This window comes from Cryptococcus depauperatus, chromosome 2, assembly GCF_001720195.1.
Source record: "Cryptococcus depauperatus CBS 7841 chromosome 2, complete sequence".
Classification (NCBI taxonomy): Eukaryota; Fungi; Basidiomycota; class Tremellomycetes; order Tremellales; family Cryptococcaceae; genus Cryptococcus; species Cryptococcus depauperatus.
In genome coordinates this window covers 37,583-56,104 of record NC_089469.1, presented here as the reverse complement: position 1 = coordinate 56,104, position 18,522 = coordinate 37,583, and the positions used below count along the sequence as shown (strand labels likewise).

Genomic DNA, 18,522 nt, shown 5'->3' with positions numbered 1-18,522 from the left:
CGTCATCAATGATATACTTGGAGTTGAGCTTGTCATATAAAAACCTCTCAGCGATTTATAATTCTTCATTTTGGTTTATTCCATCCTATATAAAAAAAAAATAAAGATGTCTCCTCCGTCTTGGGTTCCCGAACAATATCGACCAAACTTCTTGCCCCCTTCTGTAACTGGGCAGATGCAGAAGGATTTGCCTGGCAAGCAAGCTCCCCTCGACCCTACTCCGTTCGACGACACGCTAGCGGATGGGACAAAGTACAAGCCAGCCGGCAAGCTTGAGAAGAAGAACGCTTTCGTGACCGGAGGTGATTCTGGTATCGGGCGCGCCATTGCTATACTCTAGTAGGTTATTGTGTGCCAGTAAATCAAATCTGACGCGATATAGTGCACTAGAGGGAGCCAATGTGTTTATTCAGTACCATCCTAAAGAGGAGCAGGACGCCAAGGATACTGTCAACAAGATCAAGAAAGTGGCCCCTAATGTCGAGGTCGAGGCTGCTGCAGTTGATCTTCGAACCGAAGAGGCTTGTCTTGAGCTGGTAGAAAAGGTTAAGAAATGGAGCAACGGTAAACTTCACATTCTGTATGCTGCTTGATCCCGGTCCAAGCTAGACACTTATCATAAGCAGGGCCAATAATGCTGCTACTCAGAATGAGGTTCCAAACATCGAAGATCTCTCGTCTGAGCAGTGGAGACATGTGTTTGACGTCAACATTCATGCTATCTTTTATCTCACCAAGAACCTCATCCCTATCATGCCTTGGGGAGGTAGCATCATTAATAATGCCTCTATTGTCAGATTTAACTTACCCTTTCATCGATAATTGTGCTGATACATTGGCTTGTAGAACCCGTTTATCGGTCATCCTAAAGTAGGTACCTATATCATGTGTCGGCCCATCGGCTTACTTGTATAGCTTTTGGACTATACTGCAACCAAGGGTGCCATTGTTGGTTTCTCTAGAGCGTTGAGTAACCAAATCGTACAAGAAAAGGGTATTCGAGTGAAGTGAGTCATTCGTTTTATTATGGTCTGTCACTAATCTCAATCACAATCAGTGTCGTCTGTCCTGGTCCTAGTAAGTTCTAGTGGTAATATCAAAACACTGTCATGCTGATTGCTACCAGTTTGGACTCCTCTTATCGTAGCAACAATGGGAGAAGAGTCACTCAAGAATTTTGGCCCCTCAAGTCAGTATATTTTTGTTTTCAGAAAACGTTTACCAACTCGTCATAGCTCCTATCGGTCGTGCTGGGCAGCCTGTTGAGGTTGCGACTGCTTTTGTATTCCTTGCCAGCTCTGATTCTTCTTATTTTACCGCTCAATGTTTCCACGTGAACGGCGGCTCTGCCTACTGATCGTTGCGATTATCTGATTTCAGTATATATTTTTCTCATACAGCTATCTTAAAGAACAAGGTAGAGAATGTCACACATGTGTATCATTGATGTGTACTAGTCTGATGCGCGAGCAAATGATCAAATTTCATAGAACCAACAGCCAACGGCAAGTACAAAATAAGCTCTAAAGTCAGTCTATTGAGCATTACGTCTAAGTCTCTTTTACAAGTCTTGTACGCAAGATATACTCCTATAACTGAATAATAACCTCTCGACCAACTACATCTCCTTTCTCACTCTTTCTTCTCTGTCTTTCGTAGCTTCTCTTCTTTCTTCATCCATCTCTTTCAGTTCATCGTCCAAATTCATTGCCTGTTCTGGGTCCTCCAAGGAGTCATTCTGCCTCTCAAGCAAAGGCCTGATGAGACGTTCAAAGTATGGGTGTTCTTTTGGAAGAGGATTGGCAGCCTGAACTTGGGCAAAGTAAGATTCGTAGACGGAGCCATCGTATTTCCCAAGAGGCGAATTAAGGATATGGTCACTCAAAGCAAAGGCATCAACAAGCGGGACTATGGTGTGGAATCAGTTTCTGTAGTGGTGTGTATATAGGATTTGCTTACCAGCAAAAGCTCGACAATCTGCACAGAGTTCATCTACAGCTTTCTGTACTTCATCTACTTGTTCAGCAGAAAAGAAGCCATCTGCGATTATGTTATCAAAAGCTTCTCAACTGGGAATTGAACGACACTTACACTTCAAAAAGTATCCTTGTTGTTCCTCGATTTGCCACAAACCATACAGTTTGGCGACACTTTTCAACACCTTTGTCTCTGGGCTATCTTCCATTTCTTCGACAGCATCCTTAAACATTGTGAAGATGTATCCGATGGTGTGAACCTTGGCAGCAATGAATCTTGACTGAGAACACTTCTCCATAGCCACCTCCTTGGATTTGCCGGCCTTCAAAAAGGACACATACTCTTCTGCAGCTTTCTTAATGACGTTTGCAGCGACACAATTCCAAGCGCGTTTGATATCGGTTAGCGAGAGTGAAGAATCAGATTTAGCGGTCAAGATAGATTTGTCATTGAGATAGGCAACTCCTGAGACGAGCCGTTTGCCTTTAATAGCAGCTACCATGGTATGAATAACAGATGCGTGATATCCTTAAACTTACCGCCCCAAGCTCCCACAAGAGATCGGCCTGCCTGTAAGCTCAAGATGGTATTGTCGCCTTCCCAAGTGCATTGTACGGCAAAGTCGGCATACATGTTGGGGAAATTGGAGTAAGCAGAGTAACCATGACCTCCACAAGACTGCCTGCATTTATCAATCGTGTCCAGACAAGCCCATGTGCAGAAAGCCTTTCAAACTGTCAGCCTTTTATTCTTTTTTCGCATATAAATAAGCGCACTTTGAGTCCTGCAGAAGTAGCATGAGTCTCTTTTAGTTTATCAAGAATGTCGTTCAGATTGGGCTGCGTACGATGAGCTGAACCCAAAACAAAGTCAACCAGCTTACATCAGAAGGCTCCATTGTATCCAATGCCTGTGTCATATCTTCATACATTGTTTGAAGTTTCAAGCCTGTGAAACCGATAGCGATAGCTTGAGCCACCAGTGGCTACATTGAACTGCTCAGTTCATGGGATAGAAAGCAAAATGAGAATTACCATCAGTCGTCGCTGGTGAATTGGATAGTCCAACAATTGAGTTTCAAGCACATTCTTATCAGTCGCAAATTGGCGACGAACAGCAGCATATCGGACCGCAATCGTCAATGCCTAATACAGGTTAAGCGTCATTCATTGAATGGCAAACAAGACAAACCTTTTTAGCAGAGTTGCTAGAATCCGCGACCATGGATGTCCGACCGCCCAACAGAGCTCCATAGGTTAGCTGAGCAAGTGGCTAAACACATTGTGCCATCAGCTAAAAACACACCCATACAACCACCTACAGGCTCCGTAACGACTCCCTGTCGAGATACTTGGGTATGCTTCATGAGCATGTGGGCTCGGGGAACACGAACATAGGTGAATTGAATGTATCCGTTATCTGCCGTGGCTGAGTGAGATCCAGAGCACGCCTCAACTTACCAATACCATCTCTTCCCATTTTCTTGCCAATGTCTCCAATGGTGATACCCGGCAAAAGATGAAAAGTTCTATGGCCAACATTAGATTTACCAATCGTTTACACAAAAACCTACTTTGTATCCCTCAATTGGACTACAAATGTCTTGACGCCGTGCTTCTTTCCACCGACCACCATCTGGGCAAAGACAGCAGCATGCGTGGCCGTACTGGCCGCTCCACCGATCCACCACTTGGTCGCCCCTAGATGAGGGGTGTGAAGGATGAACTCGTCTGTTTCTCCGTCAAAGGTAGCCGTCGTCTCGAGACCAGCGACATTAGAACCATGTGCCAACTCTGTCATGGCAAAACATCCTATGACGCCGTTGAGACCGAGAACACCTTTATCAATCCAGTAATCTGAAGACTCGTGAGTGATAAACGTCTAGCGTCGACACGTACTGAGCTGGTTGGGCGTAGCGCCACTCCTCAACGCCCCCAGAAACAACCCATAGGCAACGCCAAACCTTGTCCAAAAGGACGGATCCGCAATACCAATGAGCTTTGCCACAGGTAAGCAAAGTTGTCAACCTACTACCGGATGACTTACCTGCATTCTGAGTGAAAATACGTCTAGACTCTCATGGGTCACAAAGTAAACCATGGATGCGAATTTTTCCATAGTGCGTTCCCTCAGCTCGTCTTTGGAAAGATCATGGATGTCTGATAGCTTGAAAGCTGGATGTCGCGAGATCTACAGATAATGAGATATGATTTGTGAACGCTCGAGGCTGACTTGCCTCGGCCATAAACTTTTCCTTCAATACCAACGCTTTCTCTGACCCATGCATCTTGATGGAGAGCCTTCTTACGTTGAAAGGTGGATTAGACCGCTCCTGCGTAAATCTTAGTAAACCATTTCCATCATCATAGACTTGCCATGGCCAAGGTGTCGACCTATGCACTAGTGTGTCAGTGCGAGACAGCCAAACGACAAGACGTTGCTCACGGTGGTGGGTTTGGGTCTTGGAAAAGCCATCTTGGTTAAACAATAAAATGATCCACTTGATATATACAAGATGCAAATGAAAAGAGAATGGTCTTTTTAAATCGCATCACCGGTAAATACTTTCATCTTGACCGGTGAGTGGTTACGTAATGTCAACGCTGGGTAGAGCCAGTTGTACCAACGCCGGACTCACTCTTACCACAACCCACAGAGACAATGGATGTGTTATGGAGTATACCACGCACAGAGATCAGTCGATAGTATGTCTTCCAATTTGACAGTCATCGTCCCGCATGTGAGGTGACACTCCTACGCACCCGCCCATACTCCAGCGCAGCAGGAGTATCCATTAGGACAATCGGCTTCTCAGACCACAGATCTTTGCCATTCGCAGGCCCTGTCCTGCTACAAGTATCAAGCGTCATTCACAGACCACGCATTGGAGATATCAAGACCCCATGTCCTAGGTGAGAGCGATGCGACGGTCGTCGAGATCCATCCTGCAACACCGACAGCATTCGAGCCACGATTCTTCTCACGTCCTAATCCTCATGCGAGGTGGAACAGCGATGTGAAGCGGCGATGTGAAGCGACGATATGAAGCGTCGTTGTAAAGCATCGATGCTTCACATCGATAGAGAAGTAAACTCGTAGCCGTCTCCATTCACTGTCCAGACAATAATCTACCGGAGGTTTCCTGCAAGTAAATACACTATACCCATATCAGTATATGATTTATTGTGAGTACACTATACTTGCAAATATAGGGATGGATGTATAATATAAAATACATCCATGTCATAACTGACATTGTTATGGACGCGCTGCAGCGACCTCCGCTTTCTCTACAGATTGTTGTAGGTCTGACCTTGTCCAATATAACACTTCAATATAGAACGCAAGAGTTCCCTAAGGGATAGAAAGAATAACTAAATAAGAATTGTAGAATAGAATACCTTTTTCCTTGATACTCGTTCTATGCTATAAACAGTGCTAATTTTGCTGTATCAGACAATAAACAGTTCATATTACTATTATTACATCTATAAAACTCAGCGACGCACGCAACTGCCTACACCTCCAGTCCCAAAGCTGTTACGTAAAGCAACCATCAACACAGACAGGAAAAAAATCAGTCGCGTTACTTTCCGCATCTCTATGTATTCTTGAGCAATTCGCGCAACGGGATGGGACTGGGAGCCACGTTCGTGGATCAACTCGGCATGTCTGTCCATGCAGCCAAAGGTTGCAAGTACGTCTGAACCAGGTAGTCACCGGTAGAATAGACACTGCCCGGGGATGCACCATGACAGGAGTAGTGACCGATGCAGGTTGGATGTCGGACCATACGCTTTACCTGTCGTCGAAGCGCCATCACTCTACGCCCTGCCGTCGTTCCACCCCCAAAACACAACCCATCGCGGGTCAATTCCCAATCTCCCTGCTAGGATGAACCACCAAACACCTGTGTGTGCACCATGCCACACACCGGCCTCAGTGTTGATCAATCAATGGTCCTACACCCAACATATGGATATAATCTGCTTTACAGCAACCGTTGCCATCACCCGCCCACCACTGACTCGCGTTGTACGTCTCTCCCTCTGACACTTTCCACCGTCAAGCTGACCGAGCCACAGACCATGGCGAATCTGTTGTCCCGACTGGACGCACTCCGTCCCAAGATTGAAGAGCTCATGCGCATCGGCGGTACTCCTGGCCTTTCACTCAGTGTCATGCACGAGGGAAATCCAGTCTACTATGCGAGTTATGGCTACCGCGATGTCGAGCAACGTCTCCCGCTGACCGAGGAGACCATCCTGCCGGTCTGCTCCTTCACAAAAGCAGTCACTTCAGCAGCGATCGGAATTCTCGTAGAAGAAAAAAAGACCCACTGGAACACCCTCGTGAAGGACGCGCTGCCCAGTCTCGACATCAACGACGACCTTCTCCAACACCACATGACGCTCTCTGACCTTCTATGCCACCTATCAGGCATGTCAAGGGGCAACAACTTTTACAGGAGCACCGACAACAACATTCTCATTGGCGAAAAAGACGCCATGCGCTACCTCAACAACCAGACCCGTCAGCTTCCCTTCCGTGGTCAATTTGCGTACAACAATCTGCCGTATGAGCTGGCGGGCAAGGTGATCGAGTCGTTGAGCGGCGAGTCCTTCTTTGACTTTGTCCAGCATCGCATCCTTGATCCACTCGGCATGACCCGCACCTCTTTCAAGACTCCTGCCGCACACCTCGACGACGTTGGAAAGTGCTACAACACACTCGACGACGGGACCGCTGCAGCCATCACTCCGGTCAAAGATGGAGACGACTGGTTTGGTGCGTCGAGCGCAGGAATGCGATCCTGTGCGAGCGATCTCATGAAGCTGCACAAGGCATTCCTGACGTGTTTCAACGACCAGTTGGCGACTGGCAAGACGTCGACGGAGGGCTTCCCGTTGAAGCAGGTCGCGCAGATGATGTCTGCCAAGGTGTATATCGACCAGCCTTCGAGAAATGAAGTATCGTACTGTTTTGGTTGGATTCGAAACCAGCTTCCTGGGAGAATGGGTCGCGTCGGAAACAACTTTGCTTTAATGCCACGTGGGATGCCTATCGTCGGCAAAGGTGTTCCACCACGTTTGGTTATCGTTCACCAAGGAGGTGGACCCGGTACGCTTTCCATTGTCATCCTTGTGCCCGACACGGAAAGCGCGATTGTCATCTTGTCGAATGCGCTCGCTCTCAACGATGTTCCGGATTGGGTGGGACAGCTTGTGCTGGAAGAGTTCCTCGAGGTTCCCGAGGGAGAACGCAACGACTTCATCTCGGCGGGCAAGACATCAGTAGCGGTGAATCTGGCGTGGTATCGTGACCTTGCGAAAGAGCTTCAGCCGCGGAACAGCATATCAAGGGAGCTTGAGGCGTACGCCGGAACCTACTGGGATGACATTCACATCTTAAAGATTGTCGTGACGGTGGAAGAGGGCGAGCTCTACTGGGCTCTCCAAGGTCTTGACTCGGAAAAGTTCCGTCTCACCCATTACGAGGATGATGTGTTTACCTGGCTCCAGCCGCGTAATGAGTTATCGCGGCGGGGTCGATGGGTGTATACCAACCTGGACCTCAGGTTTTGGAAAATAGTGTTTAAGCTGGGAGATGGCCCGGATCGACTGTTTTGGGCGCACGACAAGGGTGTTCCGGCGGCGGAGTTTAAAAAGGAGTAGAAGTATTGGGTCTGGAGTGTTGTCGTGTTGGCGTGATCTCGTTAGTAGTACGTCTATGACAGGTCATGCATTGATGATGTCTGTGTCTGTAGTCATGGCTAGGTTAGACTCACCATGTGCATGTTATAGACTGGGTGTCCGCTTTGCAACTCGACTGGTGAGACACCGTCTCTTCACCCAAGTGCCCAGGTGAAAAACTCAATCATCTTCACATAGTCACGGGCATTCAATCTTGACAGGTGACTTAACAGACAAGCCATTCCCATACTGCGACATGTGTACGTGCAACATTTGCCATAAACAATCACCAAGTCATGACGATGCATAATCGCAATCCTTTCTAGTATCCACTGAAGAATTTCTGATTCCCATCCTCTCATGGCTCCCTCAGGTGTTGGTAAATGATCCTGGCAACAGAGTTTAGTCAAAGAGACCGAAACCCTATGTACGGTGAGTGCAAAGTCGACTGAATTTATATAAACTACTCACCATGTCATCATCAGATTCCTCCTTCTCCTCCTCGGCGGCAGCAGGGGCAGCTTCGGCGGCAGCCTCAGTAGAGGCAGCAGGGGCAGCAGCAACAGCAAAGGCATCCGGGTTGGCGAGGTACTCCTTGATCTATTCATAAAGTCAGTTACGAGCTGAGGGATAGATACGAATGTGAATCACCTTGGCCGAGCCCTCAAACTCATAGTCAGTAGCAAGAGAGATGTTGAGGATATTCTTGTAAGAGTTGACAAGGGAGTGCATGACGGAGGCAATGGTGGGGAAACCGATAGCCAAAGAGATGGCAGCGACAGTCTTGATACCGCTGACAAATTGCTCAACAAGTTCCTTCTCTTCAATGTCCAAGATGGAGGAGGGGAAGACGGTGCCATTGTCGTAGACCTGGACGATAGTCATACCGTAGGTGAATGGAGAGATGTTGAGCATGTTGAGCAAAGTAGCCTCGGATGGGCCAACCTTGTTGCCGGCAGCGACAACTTGCACATCAGAAACGATTTCGATTGTACCTCGAGCAATCTTGGTAGGGATACCCAAAGCCTGGAAGAAAGAAGTCTTTCCCGGCTCCATACCAGTGTTACCGGCGGGAACAAAGACGTCGTTGGGAGCAAGAGCACCGGCACGGGCAGGAGCGGCAACCTTGTTGGAGATAATGATTTCTCGAACGTCCTTCAAATCACCAGAGGTGAAAACGAAACCAATGTTGCCCTTGACAAAAGGCATAAGCTTCTCAAACTGAGGGAACTCTGGGAGAAGAGTTCTGATGGCACGCCTGACCATGGTGTTTTTGCCCATGAGAACAACACCCTTGCCTCTGAGAGCCTGCCTGATCATGTGGCATTGCTGAGAGGAAACGTTGTCGATGTTGACAATGAAGATAGAGGGGTATTTCTCGATGAGAAGCTTGAGCTTCTCAAAGTAAAGTTCCTTGTTAGCACGAGTGGCACCCATTTTGCGGTTGATAGTCTCCCAAGTGTCGCTTGTCGGCAGAGGATTTTTAAAGACTGATGGAAAGCGAAAGTAAAGACAGACTTGATTTATGATTTTGTTAAAGTGATCTCGGAGTTTCGTCGACGTATCAAGGTGGCACTTTATTCCGAGCTCAAAAGGCGCGTCACAGAGATACCTTCGAGATAGGCGCGCTGCGTTGACTTTTTTTTGATAGTTATTTTGATTAAGATTGTATTTGTTTGCATAGAAAACCAAGAACCATGGGGGAAAAGGCATGCCCCCGCTATTCCTCTCAATCGTCTCCAACCAACTGTTCAAATCGGCATTCTCAACCCAGACTCGGACGGTCGCGTATCTTGCAGAGTCGAGCAGGGCTGCCCAGGAAAGATTTGAGCAGCAACAGAGGATTTACAGAGAAGAAATCACAGCAAGGGCAGCTGCAAAAGTCGTATCGGCTTTTAGACATGCAAAATCAAAAGGAAAAGAACGAGAAATGGACGGATGTATGTATCTGATACAATGCCGTTGAAGATTGCTGATAGGGATACAGACAATCCATTTTTACCATCTTCCTTTCCTCCAGTTCTCTCAAGATTGCTTTCTTCAAAGCTGTATCGCTTGGCGACATTTCATCTGCTGTCAAATCCTTCACTTCTCTCTGACATGCAGCTGGTCAACGCAATGGTTCAACATCTTGAATATAAAGGCGCAGCAAGATTAGCAAAGAGGCTACATATGGCTGCTGAAAAGGCTGTGACGAGCGGACAAGTCAGGTTGTGGTCTGAACCGAGAAAAAGACTTTTCACCGAAGGAAACATGTCGCCTCCATCCTTGTCCACAGAAAAGACTGTTCAGACCGTTTCGCGCTTCAGCGACTCAGCATTACAATTGCAATCTCGAACAAAATATTATAATAACCTCCTATACCAACTTTCACCACACACTCTGAAATCACCAGCGGTTTCCAAAATACCTTCAGCCCGTTCGCTGATTCTGAGTTATGTCTACAAGGATGTGCTCAAGTCACAGCATGACTGGGATATTCCTGTCGCAGCACTGGACTTTTTACAAACCGAAAAATTGCTGGACCTTATAGAGATGCTTGAGGATCAAGGTTTTCAACCTGACGAAGTAACAGCAACTCTCATTCTGCGTTCATGGTTACGTTGTGCCCTCTCGCGTCATCATTACTCTGCTCCTACTGGTTGCTCTGTACAATCTGATGGTAATTCTCTTCTCTGCCTCAAGGATAATGGCTCTGAAGAATATGTCTCCGTACCATCAAAGCCCCTTTTGAGCTTACAGGATGTAATGATTCTCTTCCAGACCGTCTCATTGCACTTGTCAACGCTTTCCATTCCTTCTGGACTCAAGGGTAGAAAAGAAGGGGAATATCAGTGGGACATGTTGGTGAGGCCAGTTGGAAAGAGTTTTATACGCGCATTGCGATCCTTTTCACCAGCAATACCAAAACCTTACTTAACAACAGTTCCCGTGACAGATGAAGCATTCTCCTTGAAGACACAGTACCAAAAATGGAATTATAAAACGAGAAAAATTCGTCACCGGAAAGTGCAAAGATGTGTAGGGGTAATTAAGCATTGGATGCGAGAAAGAAAAAAGGTCTTGATGGAAGGAAGCTCACAGTCGTAGTGTATTGTATCAATTTCATTTGGCACGAATTTATGCGCATGGGCATGTTATGCATTGAAACAAATTCTCAAGGAAACTGTCAACTGGTATACTTTCATTATCGAAAAACGCTGGTCAAATCCAGGACTATGGCTTTAAACAGTTAGTAACAGTTATATCGTTCTTCATCACCGCCCCGTTCTCAAAAAAAGTATGGTGTCATGATAGTAGTTAATTCATGTGCAACAGTTGTGATTGTTCTCGAAGCTGAGCAATACTATGCCTGAATCAAACGTAAAATTCTTGTTATCCTCCGCCGTCTTACAAGATCTGGCAAGTAATGTGCACAATGAACTGGCGAAACAAATCTAATTGTGCTATGATCAGATAGAGTGGTTTCTTATTGTGGAATTTTTGCGCATGGAGCTCATGCATCATTGGTTTAAGATTCCCTCTGGCTTCTTTCCTTTGCCTGATGGCTAGAGGTAAAAGTACAAACCAAGAATGTTGGTAGAATGATGAACAAAAAGTTGTAATTCGCTGTACTCTTTAAAGGTTTGGAATATAGCTAGTGGTAATTTACAATCCGCAAAAGTATGGATTATGTGTCCAATATGTATAATTCGTAAAATCACTGGTACAGACTTGAGACTCTTAGGAAACAAATAAATAGCAAGGAGGGAAACACGATCAGTAAAGTTATGAATGTGAGATGGGGCATGAGTGGGCCTATGAATTATACATAAGACCATTCTTGAAGTACTGTTTTATGAGGCAGAAGATTTCAAGGACCTTTTGTCATCTATAAATGTATAATAACCGCCTATAACAAGTATCTCGCCTCTCCTCTCTATCTTTGTTTGGTTTTCCGCTCGACCAATGTTTCACGTTTCATCATAATTATATATGTCCGCCCACGTAATCTGCATCGTTCTCGAAGATAGCTGTGCTGGATTATGATAAGAAATAACAATCTGTGGACTATGTGATTATATATTGATAACCAGTGAGGATGGTTTGAAGTATTGGTAGTTTGAAGTGGAATATGTTGGTGTCATATGTTGGCTCAATCTTGAAATTATCCTGACGTTCTTGAAAATCTTGGTTTCTCAGACAGTCACTCCAGTAACTGAGTCATCATTGACCTTGCAGCGCTAAACCGGAGCAGAGATTGTGATAGTAGTCGCAAGGGTAGATATATGACAACCGACCGGATGTTGTTCATCCTAAACCGCGGGTCAGGCTCAAAAGAGCCCAACTTCTCCTTCAATCCACCAATTGTCCGCTTCCCACCCAATTCCCCGTACTTTCAGCCATTTTCTGTCCTTTTGATTTAGGTTTAGTTTTGAGGATGAGGGCAAATCGCCCCGAGAGGCATCAGACACGTCAGTTTGAGACTGAAAGGTAAGAACTTCAAAACTCTCGGCGACGGCAGCAGACTCGACAAGGGAGTACAATTCGTCCTTGGTGAAAAGATGATAGTATCGATAAAAGATTTTTGGCTCTTTTTTTGCCTCCTCTGCCTTTTCATGACCTCCGATTTCTCCATCCTGATCATTTTCACAGCCACTGTATGCGGATACATTTTCCTTCAAGACCGAAGATAGTGAGTTATGCGTAAATGACGGAGAAGATCTAGATTGAGTTTGATTCTTTCTAGAGGACTGTGGTTGAGATTTAACTTTTCGATTACTCTCGCCTTTTATGGGTCCAAGGACCCAAGGAACAAGTACATCTTGCACCTTTTCGAAAGTTGTAGCACCATCACTTCTAAGCTCAGTTCCTCCTTCAGAGCTTACAACAGCCGTGCTGCCCATCTTCCTTCTTGAGTCCTTCCCCTGTTCAAAAGCCCAGACATAGATCATAAATCGAGCGTATGGTGGGGATCGTGATAGACGTAGGGGGCGCAACAATACCTTTCAGATAATCAACTACAGCATGCAAATGAATACAACATAGATGGAACTTACTTGAACTGCTTTTTGCCGTCTCTCAGAAGTAGAAAGATGATGCACTGCGGCTATCGAGATTGCGAAATCGAATATTCCTTCCCTCCAAACGTCCATTGACATATCAGCCCGAACGCATTCGGCCAAATTGCCCATATCCTCGATTTTAATCGGCTCATTTTTGGTAGATGATGTATCCAGGGCAGTTGCAGAGGAGTATGATGACTGCCAACCCTGCTTTTGAGCAATGGAGAGCAACCCGGATGAACGGTCCAGAGCTATCATATTCGACCCAGCACTGTGTGCAACGGAAAGGTATTTTCCATTACCAGCTCCACTATCAAGCCCTAGACTTCCTGGCGGTTGATCTTCCAAAAATGTTTTGATAAGAGGCCAAGGCTAGACTCAATTAGTGATTGAAGAATCAGTAGACTAGGAGCTATACTTTGAAGCGAGTTTGAGAAAAATGAGAGGCAATAGATTCGTAAACTTGATGAACTCTTTTCTCTTCCTCCTCGGAAGGATCATTTGTCGAAGGCAAATATGGAGACGACAATGGTTTCATTTTGGAATGAAGTTGAAGAAAAAGAAGAGATAAAGGAAAAAGAAAAGAAAAAAAAAAGTGGAGGTAGTAACCAGTCGTAAATTCAAGAGTATCGTACATGCGTGTATTTGTTATCTTTTCGTATTCATTTATTCTTATTCTATTGCATGAAATATATATTTAAACTACTAAATCTTTTCAGATACATATGCTATTTTCGTCTGGTCCGATGCGTAGGTGCTGGGTTGCGCTTTGAATGCCGTATTGCATCTAAAGAAAAGAGGAATACATCATCCCTGCGTCCGCTGAAGGGTACACGAATAGCAATTTTGGGCTACTTGATAGAGAGAACAGGTGCATCTGTTGACACAGGAGGAACTATAGGAGCCGCGGACTGGGCATAGGCAGTTGATATCGTACTCTGGAGTCGTTCCACATGGCTCATCATGCCTTGTAGAAGTTGTTGGATGCTCAGAGCTGCCTCGTTGCCTTGAAATGGTTGACTGATAAGATTGGGCATGCTTGAAAAGATTCGGTAATGAGAAAGAATACCGATGAGGCCAAGTGAGGGCACTAAGGAGAGATGTATACTGTCATGAATAGGATACTATAGAAAGTAAGGGGAAAGATGCTATCAAAGTTAGGTTGTATCAATTTGCATGTATAAAAGAGAAGGATAAAAATAATTAGAAAAAGCTACAAAGTAAACATGAGTGACAATTTTCTTGTGACGTGGAACTAGTCAATCACAACTATTCTACTTCTACATATTCTTATACGCAATTGGATCATTTATTCCAACAATCCAAGTATATTTCTATTTTGTACAATTTACACATTCTTGTCTGCTATTTTCGACCTCACAGCCTGTAACACCTCCTCTGCTGATTTGTATTCGAGATCCCAGCATCCCTTGATCACATCTCCACCATCCAGGCCGGACACATCAGGGAATTTTCTCTGCTTAAGCAGCTCGACCGCTCGGTCGTAGTAAGTAAAATAATCTTCTGTAGAGGTCCATTTCGGCGGGCGGTCCAGGAAGGGCCAGAATCCTATCAGAATGGCGTAAAAGATGGACCCGAGACTGAAGATATCGGTTGCTGGCGTCGACTCGGTTCCCATCTGGGGGTCAGAAAACGGTATGTCGGGCAGGTGTTCACCATCCAAGCCAAGCTCAGCACAAAACGACCCACCCAAGTCGCAGAGCCAAATACCAACAAACGGCTGAGGGGCTTGGTGCACCAAAAAGTTGTCGGGTCGCAAATCTGAGTGTATCACGCCCTTGCTGTGCAAATGCACAATGGCTTCAGTCGCTTGCTCCCACAGACTCCAACAATGGAGAGTGGACAGTGTTGCGTGTTTAGTGTCAATGTAGGCCTGCAGATCTCCATGAGGGGCATGAGCAAGCAGGATGCCAGAGGGATGAGGTCCGAGATAGCTGGTGAAACAGTTAGCTCCAGGTCACAGAGGGATGCACGGACGGAACGATCCTGGGATGCTTGCCCAGTCTTTCCAGAAGTTGCTGCTCAATACGGAGAGCTGTTTGGTTTTTCGGCAAGTCTAGGAGAGGCGTCTTGACAACCGTTCCCGGCGTGATGAGAAAGAATGCCGAAGTGGAACCGAAGTAGTGCAGGCGTTCCATTCTGCGATGTGTAGATGCTGGTTTTGAGTCTGGACATGCAAGTGGGAGTTGAGTGAGAGTAAACAATGATGAATATGGATGTTGAACAACTACTAGACTATTCATCACGTGACTTTTGTTCATTTGGGGGTAGTCAATTCTAAACGCGGCGAAATAGAAGTACATGTAAGAATTGACTACCCCTCTTCCGTCAGAAGCAGATAGGCTTGCGGATTAACTGCCACGCCTAACTAGGAGCCACGTAGCATAGTTCCATAAACATTCATGTTTATAGTTTACCTTTCTATATGCTATATCTATAAACGGAGTCAAATTCTTGACATAACCATCTAGTCACGTGTTTATTAGCGGGATCAAATCTCAGCTTGGAAGACTCTCCAGACGGAATGCATATCTCAATCATCATGAACTTGTACTTGCTGCGTTTCTTCATACCTCGTTCAATAAGCAAACTGCCTACATAGTACTCTACCAGGATGTCCAGCTACAGTAACCGTAAACGTATGTTGCAAAAAACCGAATATGATATTACCAAATACATCCCATATCGGTATATCAAAGTCGTTCTTCCTCTGAGTCGACTTTAATGACATTGCCCCAATCCTTTCGGACATCAAGCCAAAACTGACGCCCCTAGGGGTTCAACGGAGCAGTTGATTGTGTCCTGGCTGGTATTTGGGCCGGTCCTGGCTGAGTAGAAGCATGAGGACCCATTGACGTACCAGAAGCTTGAGGATAAGATGGGAGCGAAGGAGCGGCTGATATCTCTGCAGCGCGGCGGCGTGGTGGCGGTCTAGGGTTACTGCTCGAGTTGACTGGCTGAGCTGAGCTTGCTAATGCTTTCGGCATGTCTGTAGCTGATCTCTGAGAGAGGAAATGTAAATGTACAACAAGGCGTTATAAATAAACAGGCGGGATTGGCCGTTCATCTGTACATCTCAAAAATTACCGGATTTGGCAATTTTTACGTACAATATTTGCTTCCGCCTTTTGGGCAGCAGAGTTGGCTACCCCAAATAGTATTCTTTGTTGGCTAGGTGTTAAGGGGTTGTTGCTATTGGTTGTATAAAGACTTTGTCCTGGCATAGTAATCCATCACGACATCATAGGACACTATTGCTTTTTTCTTGCCATAGGTTCGAGAACAGACTGATCTACTGATACCGCTATACCCTTTACAAAGTGAATCTTGGGCGCATCATCATATATTGTCATTTGACGGGAACGTTTGTAAGACTGAAAGGCATAAAGTGTCATACATTTCTTATAGCTATAACGCAATAATTGATTCCAACATCTAATACCTTACAACATACCAACAGAGAATCCCCTAATACGAGCTTTGACACATTGGCTGTAATGCCAACGTAGAAGTCTCGGATCCGGCCAACTATCTAAAGTTCCGCGAAAATAGTTGGAAGAAATCATCTTGCCATGCCATTTAGCAGCACCCGGATGCGAGAGTGAAAAAAAGTGAACAAACAGAAACCCATCCTGTCCAGCCAACATCAGCGCAGATTTTTCTCCACGTTCCCACAAAAAGACTAAATATATATAAAGACTGCACAGATGATGACGAATCCCAGAATCAATTGAAAAATTCACTAACCTTCTCGTAAAAGGATAACATTAGCCTGTCAAATGCGTGATGGTATTCATCACGAAGAAGCAGGCCAGATGAGGGGAGGAACATTGCTCCCAAGTCTTCATAGAATCGCTCATAAAGCTACAAGAGCTGTCAGTGACCGCCTGTTCAGAGATACGGAGAGAGTTTGGGTCAACGATAGTCTGTCTCAGAGAATCACATACGTCTGGCCTGCTACATGGCACTATGTGTGCAGCCGTGCAATAGTCATAACTAACCCCAGAGATGATACAACAACCGTCTCGAGCTAGCAGTGAAGCACGAAAGCTGGACTAACATTCTCGTCAATATGCGCATGCTAGTGAAGGCAATCTCAGAACATGAAGGAAGACAAAAACACACTTGGTTGATGCTGGACCGCTTAGAGTCTGACCGGGTGGATATACTACCAACGGGATCTGGTGCTTTAAACCGAGAAAAGTACTCTGGGCCAGATGAGAAGGTAACATCCGACTGGGAACCTATGCATACGATAGGTAGGCTGTTAGCATAGGTATTGACGGTAAAATACTGCCCCTACCTTCGATATGGAAGCGGAAAGTTCCTGCCACGGGAGCTTCGTTCAAGTCAAGCTCGGCACCGTTTTCGTCTTTTAGTTGGCCTAGTTGGTCTGGTTCCAGCACGACGAGCTGGCGGACTACATACAGGACATATGACCAGGTGTTGTCCCCTCCTTGGCGAATAAAATCGAGAGGGAAAACCGCGATACGTGTGTCATGATCAGAACGAATCACAACTGAGCTAGAGTTCGTCCAAAGGCTTGTTGCAAGTGGATAATCCTTCATTCTTGACGTAGGGGAGTTAGCCGAGGAGCTGGACGACATTGTCGAGATCTGAGTGATTGAAAGTGTTGATGGTTGCTGACTGTTCTGCTATACCTTGGAATATGTTCGCCCAGGTGCCTTATGCGCTGACGAGTTGACAGTATAGATGTGATTCTATTGTCGGTACTTGGTTTCCTTGAGAGCTCGTCGTTTTGATACAATACTGCATCTATTGTATCCACAAAACGTATTCTTTAGTAAAGAGAGCGGAGTTTAACAGCGGAAAAATGCCGGCTTCTGTGGCACTTTTGCATCCTGTACCGTAATAGTAAAAACACAACTTGTTCTTCACTTAGAATCATTCATCAATGGTTCGACCGCTGAAGCATGGCCAAGCTGTTACATGCTAAACTATCAGATACTGCGGGCTGGACGATGTGATGTGGATCGACAAGCGCATAATGCAGCACTGAGACGCAAGACACAAAAGCACTTCACCCAGAATGAGATCGGTTCCAGGAGTGTATTACTACGGCGCATGGCTGTTGAGCAGCAATAATCTGAGAAGACTTCTGTTCGATAAACAAGAGAGAGCACAAGTGTGTGGATGAGAGCGTAACTCTGAGCAGGGGAGAAAGCAGCGGCAAGGGAGCAGCGAGACAGATGACAATAGCGTGTACCAATGAGGGCCACGATGCGTCAGGGTCAGCGCAAGTAGCAACAAGAGAAGTAATATTGAGAGGACGGCAATAAGCAGAAAGCAATGACAGAACAGATCTGAAGGAGATCAGCAGTGGGAACATTTTCAGAACAGCCTGGACGAAATACATACCAACAAAGAGAGCAGTTTGAAGAAGAGACAAAGATGAAAAAGCAACGGCAAGATCGACAACCTAATTGCAAAAGAACCACAGTGAAGGATATAGCGTTAGAAATGGCTTTGGCCAGAAAGTAATCGACCGAGAAGGTGCATGGATCCCTCAGCGCCAGCCACCTCGGGATTTAGTATGGTGGAACGACAGCAGATATTTACAGTCTTTGGTTGTGAGATAACGACAAGGCCTGTTTGCGGATCGACAGTTCTGATGATTCCAGTTACTATCAGAGGATGAGGAGTAAGCTGGGAAAATGACAAGGTCTAACATGGTGACATTTGATGAATTAATCCTTTTGAAAAATCATGCAGTCCATGAGCACTTTCTGTTTATCCAAGGATTAATCAATAGTAAGTAGAATAAA

At 45.6% G+C, this 18,522-nt stretch overlaps 8 protein-coding genes across 8 annotated transcripts; 3 read left to right on the top strand and 5 right to left on the bottom strand.

Annotated features, from left to right (window-relative positions):
* Positions 1-106: 106 nt before the first annotated feature.
* Positions 107-1,357, top strand: L203_101258 (uncharacterized protein; the record flags this gene model as incomplete). The annotated part of the gene is made up of 8 exons (XM_066210702.1): positions 107-339; positions 383-580; positions 627-792; positions 847-870; positions 916-1,007; positions 1,058-1,077; positions 1,127-1,189; positions 1,236-1,357. The coding sequence occupies 8 exons, from the start codon at positions 107-109 to the stop codon at positions 1,355-1,357; spliced, it is 918 nt and encodes a 305-aa protein (XP_066066799.1).
* Positions 1,358-1,618: 261 nt separating this feature from the next.
* Positions 1,619-4,452, bottom strand: L203_101257 (uncharacterized protein; the record flags this gene model as incomplete). Its single annotated transcript, XM_066210701.1, has 16 exons — positions 1,619-1,908; positions 1,960-2,040; positions 2,092-2,472; positions 2,517-2,703; positions 2,754-2,816; positions 2,861-2,962; positions 3,012-3,122; positions 3,169-3,249; positions 3,299-3,396; positions 3,438-3,505; positions 3,551-3,833; positions 3,876-3,975; positions 4,024-4,167; positions 4,214-4,309; positions 4,353-4,370; positions 4,423-4,452. The coding sequence occupies 16 exons, from the start codon at positions 4,450-4,452 to the stop codon at positions 1,619-1,621; spliced, it is 2,133 nt and encodes a 710-aa protein (XP_066066798.1).
* A 1,967-nt stretch (positions 4,453-6,419) lies between these two features.
* On the top strand, positions 6,420-7,652 carry L203_101256 (uncharacterized protein; the record flags this gene model as incomplete). The annotated part of the gene is made up of 1 exon (XM_066210700.1): positions 6,420-7,652. The coding sequence occupies one exon, from the start codon at positions 6,420-6,422 to the stop codon at positions 7,650-7,652; it is 1,233 nt and encodes a 410-aa protein (XP_066066797.1).
* A 420-nt stretch (positions 7,653-8,072) lies between these two features.
* L203_101255 (uncharacterized protein) lies at positions 8,073-9,107 on the bottom strand (the record flags this gene model as incomplete). Its single annotated transcript, XM_066210699.1, has 3 exons — positions 8,073-8,093; positions 8,142-8,270; positions 8,322-9,107. The coding sequence occupies 3 exons, from the start codon at positions 9,105-9,107 to the stop codon at positions 8,073-8,075; spliced, it is 936 nt and encodes a 311-aa protein (XP_066066796.1).
* Positions 9,108-9,381: 274 nt separating this feature from the next.
* Positions 9,382-10,760, top strand: L203_101254 (uncharacterized protein; the record flags this gene model as incomplete). Its single annotated transcript, XM_066210698.1, has 2 exons — positions 9,382-9,610; positions 9,658-10,760. The coding sequence occupies 2 exons, from the start codon at positions 9,382-9,384 to the stop codon at positions 10,758-10,760; spliced, it is 1,332 nt and encodes a 443-aa protein (XP_066066795.1).
* A 1,223-nt stretch (positions 10,761-11,983) lies between these two features.
* Positions 11,984-13,253, bottom strand: L203_101253 (uncharacterized protein; the record flags this gene model as incomplete). The annotated part of the gene is made up of 3 exons (XM_066210697.1): positions 11,984-12,655; positions 12,710-13,087; positions 13,134-13,253. The coding sequence occupies 3 exons, from the start codon at positions 13,251-13,253 to the stop codon at positions 11,984-11,986; spliced, it is 1,170 nt and encodes a 389-aa protein (XP_066066794.1).
* An 810-nt stretch (positions 13,254-14,063) lies between these two features.
* L203_101252 (uncharacterized protein) lies at positions 14,064-14,874 on the bottom strand (the record flags this gene model as incomplete). Its single annotated transcript, XM_066210696.1, has 2 exons — positions 14,064-14,670; positions 14,714-14,874. 2 exons carry the CDS (start codon positions 14,872-14,874, stop codon positions 14,064-14,066), a joined length of 768 nt encoding a protein of 255 aa, XP_066066793.1.
* Positions 14,875-15,507: 633 nt separating this feature from the next.
* Positions 15,508-15,723, bottom strand: L203_101251 (uncharacterized protein; the record flags this gene model as incomplete). The annotated part of the gene is made up of 1 exon (XM_066210695.1): positions 15,508-15,723. One exon carries the CDS (start codon positions 15,721-15,723, stop codon positions 15,508-15,510), a length of 216 nt encoding a protein of 71 aa, XP_066066792.1.
* Positions 15,724-18,522: the final 2,799 nt, after the last annotated feature.